Below are 14,441 nucleotides of genomic sequence, written 5' to 3'. Positions count from 1 at the left end.
TACCTGTGATGCTTGTACGATGATTGGCACACCTAAGACACGCTGGCCAGTTAATCCTATAGCTAGAGGCACTGAACTGACATCAACAAACTCCACATAAGCAATTCCTTTGGAACGTCTTGAATTTCTATCCGAAATCATCCTCACATCACGAACCTAAAAAGACACAACACAAAATTCTCAGTCCTAATTCCAACAGTAACCAAGAGGCTTATGAATCCCTACAAAAATTCACTATTATGATTATACTGTTTCCATGGAAACACTAGGTCCCTTTATATGTTATCTATTTTAAAAACTACTTACAGGTGTCATTTTAAAATGCAGTAAAAAATGTTATATAAATTTATGGAAAAAAAATTGAAGCCTACTTCTGTGTAGGACAAACAACAATTCCAATACCATTAACGTCCAGTAATTTATGCTAAGGAATTTTCTTCCTAAACTTACTGACAATTAAAATTGTATGCCATTCTCCACATTTCTATTGTTCCTAAAGATTACCTTTCCAACTGTAGAGAAAAATTCTTCCAAATCCCTTGGCCGAATTCTTGCTGCCAGCTGCATGCAGAAAACTGTCCTGGCATCTCTTTCTTCAGGAGTTAAATTATCAATAGGTTCCCTAAAATAAAATAGAAGAATCCAATTTCAAAGCTGATCTTGACTGTTTAAGACAATCTTAATTTCCAAAGTACCAAGAGAAAAACCATTGTTATCCCCCTAAAAGATGGACATTTTACTAAAAGGTTAATTAATTGAAGCCTGATAGTTCAATGACGTCTTACAAAATAATCCCTACCTAGCCACACTGCCCAGACCATAAAATGAAGAATCATAAGTGATCAGAGACAGCATAATACATGATTTTAAATATAATGAAAATAAGTTATCATAGAAAAATAGCACCTACCCAACAAAACTAAGTTTAAACATGCTTTTGGGATGGGTATGAAGCACGTGTCTGGACTTCCTAGGTATTGATTTTTTTAAACAAAATCATGCTTTATCTATAAAACATTTTTCTTATGAGAAATCATCTATAAAAAAGCCTCAATATGTTGAAACTTTTAAAACTACAAAGTTTTCATTTTCAGTGAATCCTGGAATTCTACAATAAAATTACGACATAGAAAACTGTCGGTAAACAAGCGGCCATCTAGCTCAGAAGCAACAAAGCCCACATGGAACAACAGATCAGCCTGTGTGATCACGAGGTGTCGAACATGTCACTGAAGACAAATGGGTGCATAAGCAAATGTGGTGAAGAAAGCTGATGGTGCCCGGCTATCAAAAAGTATAGCGTCTGGGGTCTTAAAGGCTTGAAGGTAATCAAGCGGCCATCAAGCTCAGAAGCAACAAAGCCCACATGGAAGAAGCACACCAACCTATGCAACCACGAGGTGTCGAAGGGATCAGTATAAGGCATCATCACAACAAAAAATCCTACCATAGTGAATGATGGGGGGAGTGCGGAGTAGAGACCCAAAGCCCATTAGTAGGCCACTGGAGATCCCCTTGCAGAGGGGTCTCGGGGAGGAGAGGAGCCACTACCATGATTAGAATTCGACCTTGCAAGTCTGGCTAGACCAGAGGAGGTATACTGGTACAGATAGGAACTGAAAACACAGGGAATCCAGGGCGGATGAGCCCTACAGGACCAGTGGTGTAAGTGGCGAAACAGGGAGGGTGGAGGAAGAGTGGGTAGGAAGGAGGGAACCGATTACAAGGGACTATGTGTGACCTCCTCCCTGGGAGATGGACAACAGAAAAGGGGATGAGGGGAGATGTCGGACAAAATACCAATTTATAAACTATCAAGGGCTCATGAGGGAGGGGAGAGCGGGGAGGGAGGGGAAAAATGAGGACCTAATGTTGGGGGTTTAAGTGGAGAGAAAATGTTTTGAGAATGAAGTACAAATGCACTTTACACAATTGATGTGTGTATGGATTGTGATAATAGTATGAGCCCCTAATAAAATGCTTAAAAAAAAAAAAAGGAAAGAAAACTGTCAAAGATAAAAGATGCCCTTGAAGGGAAGCCACAGATGATGATAAAGAATGCTACCAATTTAAGAACAAAAATGATTCCAGAATCAAAATGGTTTACTAATGACGAGTATTTTTTTAACAGAAAGATAATATAATCATTTCAGATCTGCTGAGTTTATAAACTCTCACCTTTCTATTAGCAGCCCCAAACCATCTATTTTAATCTCACTATGCCATCCGGGCTAGTTTGAGAGATGTATAGTTAAAAAAAAAAAATTAAGCTAAGTGTCATATATAAATGTCATGTCATATGTAACATATATAATATAGTCATATATAATAAACCAGAAAAGTCAAAATTTACAATAAAATTTACAAATAAGCAAGATATTTGTAAGTTACAAATTACATTTAGCTTGAGAAGAAGAGTATAGTTACCTGACAGGGCTCTTGTCTTTTCTGAATGGACTTTTGCTTCGGGAACGTCGTCTGCTGTAAAATTTCAAAGTTTCAGAAATAAGCAACACAAGTACACAACACTGATCTCTTGAAAATCAATTTAAACAATTCAGAAGTATGTTTAGAAACCTTAATTTGATGCTATGAGGCAACCCAATCTTTCCTCGGATGGCACTGTTAAATTTTGGTCCGGAGCTAAAAAGGAGACACAAAAATCACAGTAGTTACAGATTTAGGGCCTTGCTACTATTATGTTAATACGCTACTATTACGTTAATACGCTCCAGCAAGCTTAACATTTTTCAGGCGGTTTATCTTTCCCACAATTTAAGTGGAAAAAATTATTTTAATTACCACTATCCCATGCTAGCTGCCATCCTAATTTATCTATCCTGGAGCACTGAAAGGTGCCACGGCCAAAGGTTATAGCCATAAAGAATTTTATGATTCTGAAAATGCTCATATCTAATTTTATTCTAAAATATTGTTGACATCTATGAAAATTTTAATGATTAAAAAATTGTTTTAACTTGGCTAGTGCCCCTATTATCTCACACTAGCAGTAACTAGGGCTAACAATCTTGTGTGTGTAATTGTATTCTTCTTCAAATAGGAGTATATAAATACATGAAAAATTCTATTAATGGGATATATGCATTCATATGAAATAGCCCTAATTTTTCTTTAGGGCCTTAAAAAACCACAAATGAACATATTTTTTAATTGGAATAACTATCTTCTAAAACTACCCAGTCAAGGCCTTATTGTTAAACTAAAGGAAGTAATTCTTTAGTCATGAAACTTGGAATTTTCCCACTAACATGCCAAATTGTGCATTATACATCAATTTACTATGCCAAAGGATTGTTTAGTAAAATATTTAGTACAGGTTCACAAATTCTTCATAATCACCTTTTTATTTTTTATTTTTAAAGACCAGACTAAGTTTAAGGGGACAAGCCAATGTTCCTAAGTACTCATCCTAAATTCATATTCCAGAAAGGTAGGCAAAATGAAAAATGTCAGTCTGTGATCCACATTTGGATTAATTTCCCGAGCCTATACACCTACCTAAAAAATTCAAGGAGGTTCAGGTAAAAGTACTTAAACACAGGTCTTTTGCAATTTTGACTAGCAATTAAGTATAGAAAATAAAAACTAAAATTTTAAATGGGTCAAAGGAATAATGTGTCAAAACTTAAATTTAACTTTATCTGCATCAATCCACTTTCCAATGCCTTCTGATAACAAAGCTAATCACATCTTAGTCAGTGGTCAATGGGATTTACTAGAGGGGAATCTGCAAATGGATTTTGGGCTTTCAGTGTCATCCATACGTTTTGTAAACTGGGATCTCAGAACATTTAATACAATAAAATCCAGTTGTCTTCAATACTTGGATCACATAGGCTACCAATGGGCTTCTTTCATGTATTACTGGTTTTTGTTTTCTATATGGAATCTAGGATAATTAAATCATTAGAGACACAAACTGGCTTAATAGTTTCTTGGGGCTACGGTAGGGGAGAGGTTAGAAAGGGACGATTGAGGAGCTAATAATGAGTGCAAGGAAGAAAATGTTCTGAAATTGGTGATGCAATTATTTTCTAGATGTTAAACTACTGGACTCTGATGTTATCATCAATAAAGCTGTTTGTATTTCAAAAAGTATATATACCCTCTATAGGCTTAATTAAGACGTTCAAACAAACCCCTACTAGTTTCTTTCATATTTATAAGCACTAATAATTTTAAAATAAGACTGGGATAGTAACACAAGTAGATAGATTTCAGATATCTCTCAGTCAAGAGTTAACAGTATTCTTAATTTAGTAATCAACCCATGTAGTTCACTGTGGTAAGATTTTTTAAATCCAACTTATGAATGTGGAAAATCTCAAAATTTCTTTGACAAAAAGCTGAGAATTAAAACATTTAAAATTGAAAATTCAGAACCAGCATTGTGCTTTTCACCTTTAATATTTATAGAATAATATGACAAGAGGAACCTGAGAAACTAATAGTTCACTCTTTATATTTTAAAAATGAGTCAGGCTCAGAACTCAAAGTGCTAACAACTCCTACGTGTTTAAAGCAGGACTATAGTTAAAAAAAACAACAACTATGAACAAATTCCTATGCACACTGCACATATCTTATTTTGAAGTAAAAAACAAAGCGGGGCAAAAACAAACCAGTTAAACACTGGTTTAATGACTACTAATCATTTAATGAACACAATCAATCTAAGTCATTTACTTATAATCGCTTTTCATTGATAACTTGTCTGATAGATATTTCCCTGTCTTAAAAGAGTAAGATAATAAAAGGTTAGAAGTGTAAGTAACCTGTCAGTAACTGATTCATGTCTGTTTTGTCTAGAACTCCATGCTCTTAAGCATTCAAGTTTAAGGCTAGAAATCTGAACATATTCCAAAATGGTTTACCATTAGGATTGTTTAAAAGAGGATTGCTATTCTCTTTAATTAGGTTTTATAAATAGGTTCTTTCCAAGTTGCTAATATAATTGTCTATGACTTTAACGAATCTGTACGTTTATGTCATCTAAATTCCAACTCATTTTTAATAACATTAAAATTTACATTTTGATTTTCAGAGCACTTTTCATTTACTATATATCTATCAATAGAGAATTGTAGCATGTAATTAGCCCCAAAATTATCAAGTAACATACAATAAACCTATCAGGGTGTTTCTGTTGACAGAGAGCCTGAGAGAAAGCACCAAAGTTTGTTAAGTAACCTACAATAAACCTATCAAGGTGTTTCTGTTGACGAGAGCCTGAGAGAAACCATCAAAGTTTGTTAAATATATTCAATAAAGAACACACCTTTATTGTTTAAATATTCGGATCTGAATTCTATCTAGCTATAAAAATCATCAAATCTGTACTGTTGTAAAACTAGAATATTTTGTATAAAATTAAAATATTTAGATGGACTAACAATAAAAGCTTTAGTAAAACAAGTTACCTGTAATTATTTTACTGTCTTTCAAACGCCAATGTAACTTGGTTTACCTTCTAACCAAATAAAATTAAAGATCTAATTTTACAATTCAAATCTCAATTTGAGTTGCTATTTCTAACCAAACTCATCATTATTTTAAGTACATACTAAGGACTTCTGTAGCGGCCTCTGAATCTGCGATCTCGACTTCTTGAGCGACTCCGCCTCCTTTCTTTGCTTCTACTTCGCTTCCTTTCACGGCTTTTGCTCTTTTTCCTTTCTCTATCTCTACTTCGTTTCCGTTCCTTACTTTTGCTTCTCTTCCTCTCATGACTACGACTTCTGCTCTTGCTTTTTTTCCTCCTACAAAGAAAAAAATTACCATTATTTACTTTTGAGGAATCCATTAAGATTTACTTCTGTTTGTGGTCAGAAATTTATCCTTTTGTAAATTTTCTTATGTTTACAATCACATAGTGGTACACTTGTAACTCTTTAAAAATTCCAAATACAATAAGCCAACACCCAACTTTTGCCTTTACTGCTAAAAGCTAGTCGCTGAGAAGTATTTTAGAGGGACTATCCCATAACAGTAGAGGAGGGATGATCCCATAACAGTAGGGATCGCCATCATCTCTGGGGTATCAATTTTAAGGAGAACTTGCTGGCATATATATCAAAACCTCAACTTACACAGAAAACTTGACCAGTGATAGGACAGGCCAATAAATACTAGTCATTGAGATCACAAAATCAGTTAAAATGTACTCACTATTATGCAGTTCATGTCTATTAATATATTAATGTTAAGTAAACCTATTTTGACCCACCCAAAAACAGAATATTTAAAGTTGTGCAAGTGCCATCTAATCATCCTTTTATTCTCCCAAGCAGAATAAAATGACAAAGGCTATTAAGAACTAATGCAATAGAATGCAATTTCAGAATCCTTAGACCATTTCGAATGCTTTATTTCATAGGGACTACAGCAGGAAATGGAGTATGCAGTTTTTAAACCAGTTTTACAAAGCCTGTGGGTGGTAATCAAAAACAAGAATCCACACCTTTATAAATCTTACCAAAAATTAACTCTGAAAAAGAGCCAGTCAGTATCTTTCTATTCATTTGTGCATTCTATCCTGTATACCACCATTTCATAATTACCTCTTATCACCCATAATTTCAGAGGTGCCTTCAGATATTTCCATATAGATTCAAAGACATTTCAAAATAGTTATTCCACTAAAATGTCAATCTGTAGCGGCTGAATGATCATTCAACATTCTGACACTTCAAAATTATTTGGAAATTTAATTAGCTAGTCCTTATCAAAAACATCATTAGCACAACAGCAAGTGAGGTCTGCCTCAGAGAACCTGTAAGCAGGTCATCTTAGAGTGCATTGAAAATAGAAAATGAAGACACCCACCTTCTGGAATCTTGAAACCCACACTCCAATCACAAGGAGATGTAGAGCTTTCCAAGGAGGCAGAAACTTGTCTAAAATTTCAAGATAATCCACCTGACTGTCAGAAAATTAGGCTACACTCATCATTATTATAGAAATTATCAAAGCAATGCCTAAAAGACAGCAGGCAACATTCTAACTTTGCCACCGGAAAAACTTGACACTATTACCTCTTAAGTGAAAGAATTCTGAGTAACCAAAACCAAAAGCCCTACATTTAAGTAATTCAATTAGGGGAAAGTGTAAAAAAGTAACCGTATCATCCATAAAGATGAAAAAGTTTTTTGCTCTGCTCATAAATAGCCCACAGCAGAGAGGCAGCCAACCTCCCTAACAGACCGTGGGGCACTGATTCTGCCAGAGGACTCAGAAACTGGATGGCGAGATCTGTGAGATCTTCCTAGGACTTTTCATAAGTGAATCCCCACCCACATCTGAAGGCAACCCCAGAGAGGTAAAAAGACAGCTTGCCTACGACAGCATACTAAAACATTCAAAAATAGAATCATCTGCATAAAAGACCAAACAAAGGTAAAACTTGAAGAAACCAGTATACTTCTCTAACAAATTCCAGCTTCAAAGAACATGTAATAGTTTGACTACAGAAAGGTTATTAAAATCCACACTAATAAGTCAAATCCTGTTACAACTTTAAAAGGGACTTTCCAAACTCTTTAGTGGCAGTGGAATTTTGTACTGAACATCATTGAAGTAAATGGTCCACTGGGCTGGGCCTTTGGACTTTTGGGTTATATGGCCTCTGCTGTAAAGGTGTTTTGCTATAACTGGATTTGACCTCTTCCATGTAAGAAGATCTAAAATTTAAATGCAAAGCATTCTGGAAAATAAGAAAAAAATAGAAAAGTCATTTATTCCAAAATGTATAGAAAATCCACACCACAGTAGCCAATATATTTTAACTGTTGCCATTAAAGACGCCATCCCTTTTTGGGGGGGGGCTAATTCACTGAAGAACTTAACTAGGTGGATGCTTATAGTTTAGTCTTTGTAAACCTGGTTACACTTACAAACAATAGTCTAATGAAGGCAAGCCCACTATTTCAAGTTTTGTGGTTCTGCCATACTCACAGTAGTAGCTCTTCCCCAGTTTGTTATCAGGCAACCAATTTGCAATACATTAAGACCTAGTTCTTATTAATCTTACTGGGAATCGATTGTGTTAATCAGAATAACTTTTTACATAGAAAACATATATTCTAATAGACAACTCCCAATTTCTCAGAATGTGCCTTTAAAACTATATACCAAACACTTTTAAAAGTTCAAAATGAAAAACACAACATGGAATCTTTGGTTACAATCTTTACTTTATACTGAATACTATAGCACAGATTATTTTCGCTTTTATATTTTATCTAACCTTAAATATAATCCCCCCCAATAACTTAATTTCAAAGATAAATTCTCTTCACAAAATTGAAAAGTTCCCAATTGAGCAAATAATCAACTATAAGAAGTCTGAAAAAATATTTTCTACATTTTAAAAGGTAAATAACGGTTGCAATTGGGAATACTTATAAAGCTTACAATCAATTGTCCAATTATATCAGTTTCATAAGGCCCTTTATTTATATTGCATGCCACTGAATATCAACTTTAACTTGTTCCTCAATTTCCTCTATGATTCAGAAAGCAAAGTAGTCTTAAGCTTGCATGCTGAATGAAAACAAGGATCAAATGAGGGGATATATATGAATGAGTAGCAAGGTATAACATCTGAAAATAACACAGCAAAACAAGGCACAAGGCCTCAAAATATATACCCTTCATTTTCAACCTTATGTGAAATCTTTATTTATGCTTAATGCACACCATCATTTAGGGAAGTATCAGTTTACAAGCCACTTCCTAGGTTCCTGTGTAACTCCAGTTACACAAACTCTATCAAAAATCTCATTTTGGAAAAAGGTCTAAAACGAGATAATATAAACACTGCAATTTTTAAAATCACCTAGGACCATAGTTCAAGAAGAATCCAAATCCAATTCCCACGTCCCTTGTAACTTTCGAGAAACTTATCAGACTCCCAACCAAGCTTGTGCTGGAATATAGACAATTTTTAAATCTATTGCTGTACCATACACTGGTAGCTTCTGGAAATCTTAATACCAGTTTGATAATATCAAAAAACCCAATCCAACATTTTGTCATTTTAATGAAATTTTATCAACCTACCCAAAACAGTTGTGAGGATGCATGAGGTTAGTATATTACAAAGCACTTTGAGCTCTTAGTAGAAAAAAGTTAAAGAACCAAGATTCTTTTAAAATCATTTTTCATATGGAGTATGAACATGACAAAATGTTTTAATGTAACATAACAGGCTAATGAAATAATACTCATGACCACATTAAATAAGAGTCATTGTCTGAGAGGTGAAATGAAACCTACAAAATTGATAGTATTCAACCTTAGAAAGCGGATCTGGATTAAACGAAGTAAATTTTATTTATTGCATTCTGTATTAGCTTACAACAGAGATTTCAATTTTGGATTATTCAATTAACTCAATTAAGTTACACAAGCATTCAACTTTGTAAAACTCTATTCTCACAATATTAAGCTTGGTCAAGTTTAAAATACGTTAAAACATGAGAGCCACAAATTTGAGTCTGAAACATTATTACAAAAAGGGCCTTTAAGTACCAAGAAGTGAATCAGTTCTGGCTCCTTTAGGAGGCCAAATTGCTTTCATTGGCCTGTTTATTACCTTTTCTCATTTAACTTTTCTTACCCTTTTATGTTCAGTGTATTGTTGTTTTGGGTTGTTTGTTTTTTTTTGGAAGGGGGGGTTTGAAGGGAGACGACAACACGAAATATTAAGCCGAAGTTGTCAAATTTAAGACAAAAGGCAAACTTAAAATACAGAACTCAGATGAACTTGGGGAGTATGTCTCTAAAAAGACTTTTCAACTATATCCTAATATTAAGTCTAAGAGCTCATCATTCGAAAGCAAAAAGTTTCTTATCCATAAAAGAAGAGCCAGGCTTCTAAAAGAGCCTGCTGCTTTTTCCCACCCCTAAACCCCAGGGCAGAAAAAAGTCATTGAAAATCTATGGTTTGATACTTTAGACACAGGCACAGAATCTAACACACCTCAATCACAGAAATCTCCTCCCTCACCCACCCCCACAGCCAATGTTTAAACTTACTTTTTGCTACGTTCTTCATGGCCATTAGCACTGCTCAACTTGTTCTCATCCTAAGCAGGGTTGATAGAAGAACATCATGAGGACGAAGTGGAAACATTTCAAGTTGTCAAAGGGTAAAGGGAATAGGAATAAGAAAATACAAAACAATTTTAAAACTAATTACTTATTTATAGTTTGAAATGGAAGGCTATGAAAAAATTTAGATGGGTGTGTTTAACCACTTTGTTGCTTAGTTAAATCATTGAAATACAAAAAAAAAAGGTTTTCACATTAACATGTCAAATTATATTCTTACATATTTTAGATATTAATCAGATTTACATTGTTGAAGTGGTTAAATAAAACTTCTGTAAGACATGAACGAAGTCCTGTTTTGAGTTTTTTTTTCTCCGTGTGCTATGGTCCCTTTGGTCAGTACCATGGCTCTATTTCTGCCTAAGCCCCAAGTGGCCATGCTAGCAGCCAGCCACTATCGATTTCCTGTGACCGATGCCATTCCTGAGATCTTCGCCCATTTCCGTTGGAGGGTTGGGACTGTAAGAGCTTGATGCCACCTCTGTCACACATCTCGCCCTGAAGCAAACAGGGATTCACACTGCTTTAGTAATGTTGACTCCCAAGAACCCAAGAAAGTCAATTAATAATCCACCAGTCCAACCTAAACATTTCCTATTTCCATACCTGTTTACATGGAATTACATCCATGTTAAACTAAGTCACAAGACTCTTAACATTAACATAAGAGTAGCTCTGAAAGAATCTAAGCATTACAAACTACATCAACTATTTAAAGCTACCAAGAATTCATCCAAATTGGTACCACATGGTCGTGCTATCCACTACGAAACAAATGTATTGTTTTTCAAAGGTTTAGTGCAATGTTTATTTGAAAGTTTAATTACATCAGCAATAGGAGTATAACTGCTAACTTAAAAGTTTACAGTTTGTGAAACCAGTGATAAGATAATGCATGCATACTGTTATTTTCACCAACAAGGGTGAAAGAATGAAGACAGTTTACTTTTACTGCTATAGTGAAATGGGTCAAAGACTAAGTTTTCGCCAAAATAATTCCTTTGTAGTTTTTAGTGTGAAATATTATGGCAGGGCCTGGAAAAGAGGAATAGAGAACAGTACAACAGCATTAAGTGACTCTAAACTGTGATACTGCCTCTTCTGCTTTAGAAAAAATTTTTTTTCAGGGATCCAAGAATTTTATTAATCTTTAATTCAGCAGATCTCCACCTGCCTGTTTAAGATTTACTGTCACCAGTCTTAGGTTTAAAAAAAAAAAATCAAATCTCTCCCATTTCTTCTGATAAGTTATTGTATTTCAAGATTTACTTGCCAGACTGGTTATGCTTCGTTATTCTTGGACCCCTGCTATTTTCCCAAACCACTACATTCACCTTTTTGCTATACCAAAAACTGGAGCTGGTAATTCTTAGTTGAGTCATTTTACCTAGGGGACCACGGTACAGCGATAAGTCACTCAATTACTACCTTATGATTGACAGTTCACACTGGAATCAAAGGTGAATTCATGGGAGTAGAGGTGAGATATCGTTAGGCAAGTCTACAAAGAGAGATAGATGGGCATTTATTCATCACGCTGAAGTGAAACTACTGCACAATATTATTACATATATAGCACATATTTACTTTTGTAAGTTATACGTAATGCATCTCTGATAAGGTAAATCAAGAGGGCTCCGGGGAGGTTAGTTTACATTTCAGCAGTAGTTTCGTGAATATGCTAAATTAAGAAATATATAAACCTCACAGACATGTTTCCTCTCACCTTCTTGTAAGGAGCCTCAAGCATTGCTTCAATATCAATATCGTCTGCCATTTTCTCCAAACGCCTAGGAAAAAAACACAACTTGTTAATGTTAATTCTGCTTTATTTTCGCTTACCGAATATCCTCCAAAACTCCCGAAAAAAACCCTGAAAAATCCGAGGTGCTGAGACGCACTTACCAGACCTGGCTTATGTTTAAGTTATTTGAAATGCCTCTGACACCCAAAGCTTGATTAAAAAAAAAAAAAAGGAAAAAGCTTACAATACACTCCGAGAGAACGGAAGCCGGCGGCGTCGAGCACAAGGGCCTGGCACAGCACCTCTGCGCGCAGAAGCCGCGCTGCCATATTAGGGGCAAAGGGAAACTCCCTCCGTTGGGAGGGGCGGTGTGCCATGGAGGCGCTCGGCTGGCGCCATGTTGGGAGGTCGCGGCAAGTCCATGCCTTTCAGAGGCTGACCGGAGACCTCCTCGGGGCCCAAGCTACCGTCCACACCGCGATTCCGCACAACCGGAAAAGAAGGGCGCGGTCGCTGACGGGGGGGCCGAGTTCTGGAGCGCCACCTCCCCCGGCACTAAAACCTCCCCTGCAGAGGGCCCCTTCAGCCTTCAAAAGACAAAACGCGATCCCCTCCGCCCCCTTACCTGAGCGGGCTTTCGGGCTCCTGTGAGGCTCGTTTTCGGGAACAATTGTCTTCTACTGCCGCCGCCGCCGCCGCCGCTGTTGCTACTGTTAAAGACGCTAGGCCCAGGCCGCGGTAACGCCCAGCCCGAATTTCGGGCTCCTAGGGCTGCTAAGCCCGAACGAATCTAAAAAACAAATAGAATTAAATGAGCCCGCGCGGGACAGCAGGACAGCGGCTTCGGCAGCTCAGGATCCTCCCCTGCGACAGCGTCCGCAAGCTCCCTGAAATGGCGGCCGCTGCTTCTCCGTACTCACATTCACCAATACACATACACACAAACACACGGGGACGCACAGAGCCTTCAGCACGGGCTCTCGCGAGAATCTTCCCGAGTGCCAGCCCGACGTCCCCGAAACATCGCGAGATCTAACTAAGCCACCGCGCACCTCCCCCCTCCACCCGCCCAGAGACTATGGCCCAATCTCGCGCAATGATTGCGCCACAAACGTTCCCATCCCCCACCGGACTCCCCCGCTCAATTGACGTCCAAAGCTCGCGAGATTGGGCAAGCCACTCGGGGAAAGGCCGTTGGTGCGTTTCCTGTCAATCTCGGTACAAAGGCCGCGTTGAGTGGGTCGCGATGGTCGCCGCCTCCTGACGCTACCTCCTATGCGGGGTCCTCCTCAGAACTCAGCTCCCCCTCCTCCGAGCCTTCCACCAGATGGTAGTCAAGGTCGCCATAAGGCACCCAGGCCACATGGCGGGCGATTTGATACAACAATCATATTGAGATTATTCACGAGGAAGACGATGGGGAAAACAGACCCGAGAAGGCGACACTGGACAGAGGTGGAAGGGAGTGAGGAATAGAAAGTAGAGTGCCCTCTCTTTGGACACGGAAGGCTGCATGCGCCCTCGGTTATAGACATGCGAAAAACCCCTACAAGCTGTGGAGAAAGTTGAGAGGAGGAAAACAACCGATTCCTTTTGGCAATGGATTGATTAATTTTCTGTATCTCTTCCCCCGAAATAATAGTCTGCCCTTCCTTGACTTACATCATAATGGCTATGGTTTCTAGCAAAATGGCCCCGTTTCTCCTGGGACTATCTCCTCAACATTCCTGACTGAGTAGAGATTCTCCTCTTTGGTCAGTACTGTTTTAAAAAAAGGAAAGAGTTGCTTCGTCATTGACAATATTTTTCCCTCCAAAATAAAAAATATATAAGCATATAATGTTCTTGTTGAGACCTGTGGAGTTGGTTCTGAGCCCTAACAACTCTATCTATGTACAACAGAAGGAAACACTGCCTGGTTGTGAGCCAACCACACAAGTGCTTATTATGTTTGAGCCCTTCCTTGCAGCCACTGTGTCAATCCATCTTGTTGAGGGCCTTCCTTTTTTTCTCTGCCCCTCTACCAAGCGTGGCGTGATCTCCTCCAGGGACTTTGTCTCTCCTGATAACATATCCAAAATACATGAGACTAAGTTTCATCATCCTTGCCTCTAGGAGCAAGGATAGTCACTTTGGGTCACCTTGCTGGTATTAGAAATGACATAGCGTTCAGCATCCAACAACACACAAACCACTATAAATTTAATTTGACACACCATAATTTCCCATGGCTGTTACAACACTGACTTTGAACTAGCACATTATTTCTCAAGGTCACCAGTTCCAACTTAACAGCCTCTCCAAGGGACAAAGATGAGGTTTTCGGCTCCTGTAAAGATTTACAACCTCAAAAACAAAACAAAGATGTACAACCTCCGTAGCCCAAAGGGGCAATTCTACTCTGTCCTACAGGGTCACTGTAAGTCAGGATCTAGATTGACATTGGATAGGTAAGCTTATGAAAACAGGCAATATAATTGCTAGGCTACCCTCCTTAAGGCCTACAAAGGTCTCTTATAAACCACTACCTTCTACAGATAGGAACTGGAAACACAGCGAATCC

At 37.6% G+C, this 14,441-nt stretch overlaps 1 protein-coding gene and 1 pseudogene across 1 annotated transcript in view; one reads left to right on the top strand and one right to left on the bottom strand.

Annotated features, from left to right (window-relative positions):
* RBM39 (RNA binding motif protein 39) overlaps positions 1-12,768 on the bottom strand; it is a 26,554-nt gene extending 13,786 nt beyond the window's left edge. The window contains exons 1-8 of the mRNA XM_045295517.1: positions 12,504-12,768; positions 11,861-11,924; positions 10,060-10,109; positions 5,586-5,780; positions 2,578-2,643; positions 2,428-2,481; positions 505-622; positions 4-156 (exon numbers count right to left, since the gene is read on the bottom strand). Coding sequence (XP_045151452.1) covers positions 4-156; positions 505-622; positions 2,428-2,481; positions 2,578-2,643; positions 5,586-5,780; positions 10,060-10,109; positions 11,861-11,911 — 687 coding nt within the window. The 5' untranslated portion in view covers positions 11,912-11,924; positions 12,504-12,768. The remainder of the gene's footprint in view (positions 1-3; positions 157-504; positions 623-2,427; positions 2,482-2,577; positions 2,644-5,585; positions 5,781-10,059; positions 10,110-11,860; positions 11,925-12,503) is intronic.
* A 206-nt stretch (positions 12,769-12,974) lies between these two features.
* Positions 12,975-14,441, top strand: part of LOC115871341 — a 7,352-nt pseudogene continuing 5,885 nt past the window's right edge.

This window comes from Echinops telfairi, unplaced genomic scaffold, assembly GCF_000313985.2.
Source record: "Echinops telfairi isolate 266 unplaced genomic scaffold, ASM31398v2 ScPeMD7_5592;HRSCAF=6446, whole genome shotgun sequence".
Lineage (NCBI taxonomy): Eukaryota > Metazoa > Chordata > Mammalia > Afrosoricida > Tenrecidae > Echinops > Echinops telfairi.
The sequence above is the reverse complement of the archived record's forward strand: the minus strand, read 5'-3'. Positions and strand labels throughout refer to the sequence as shown.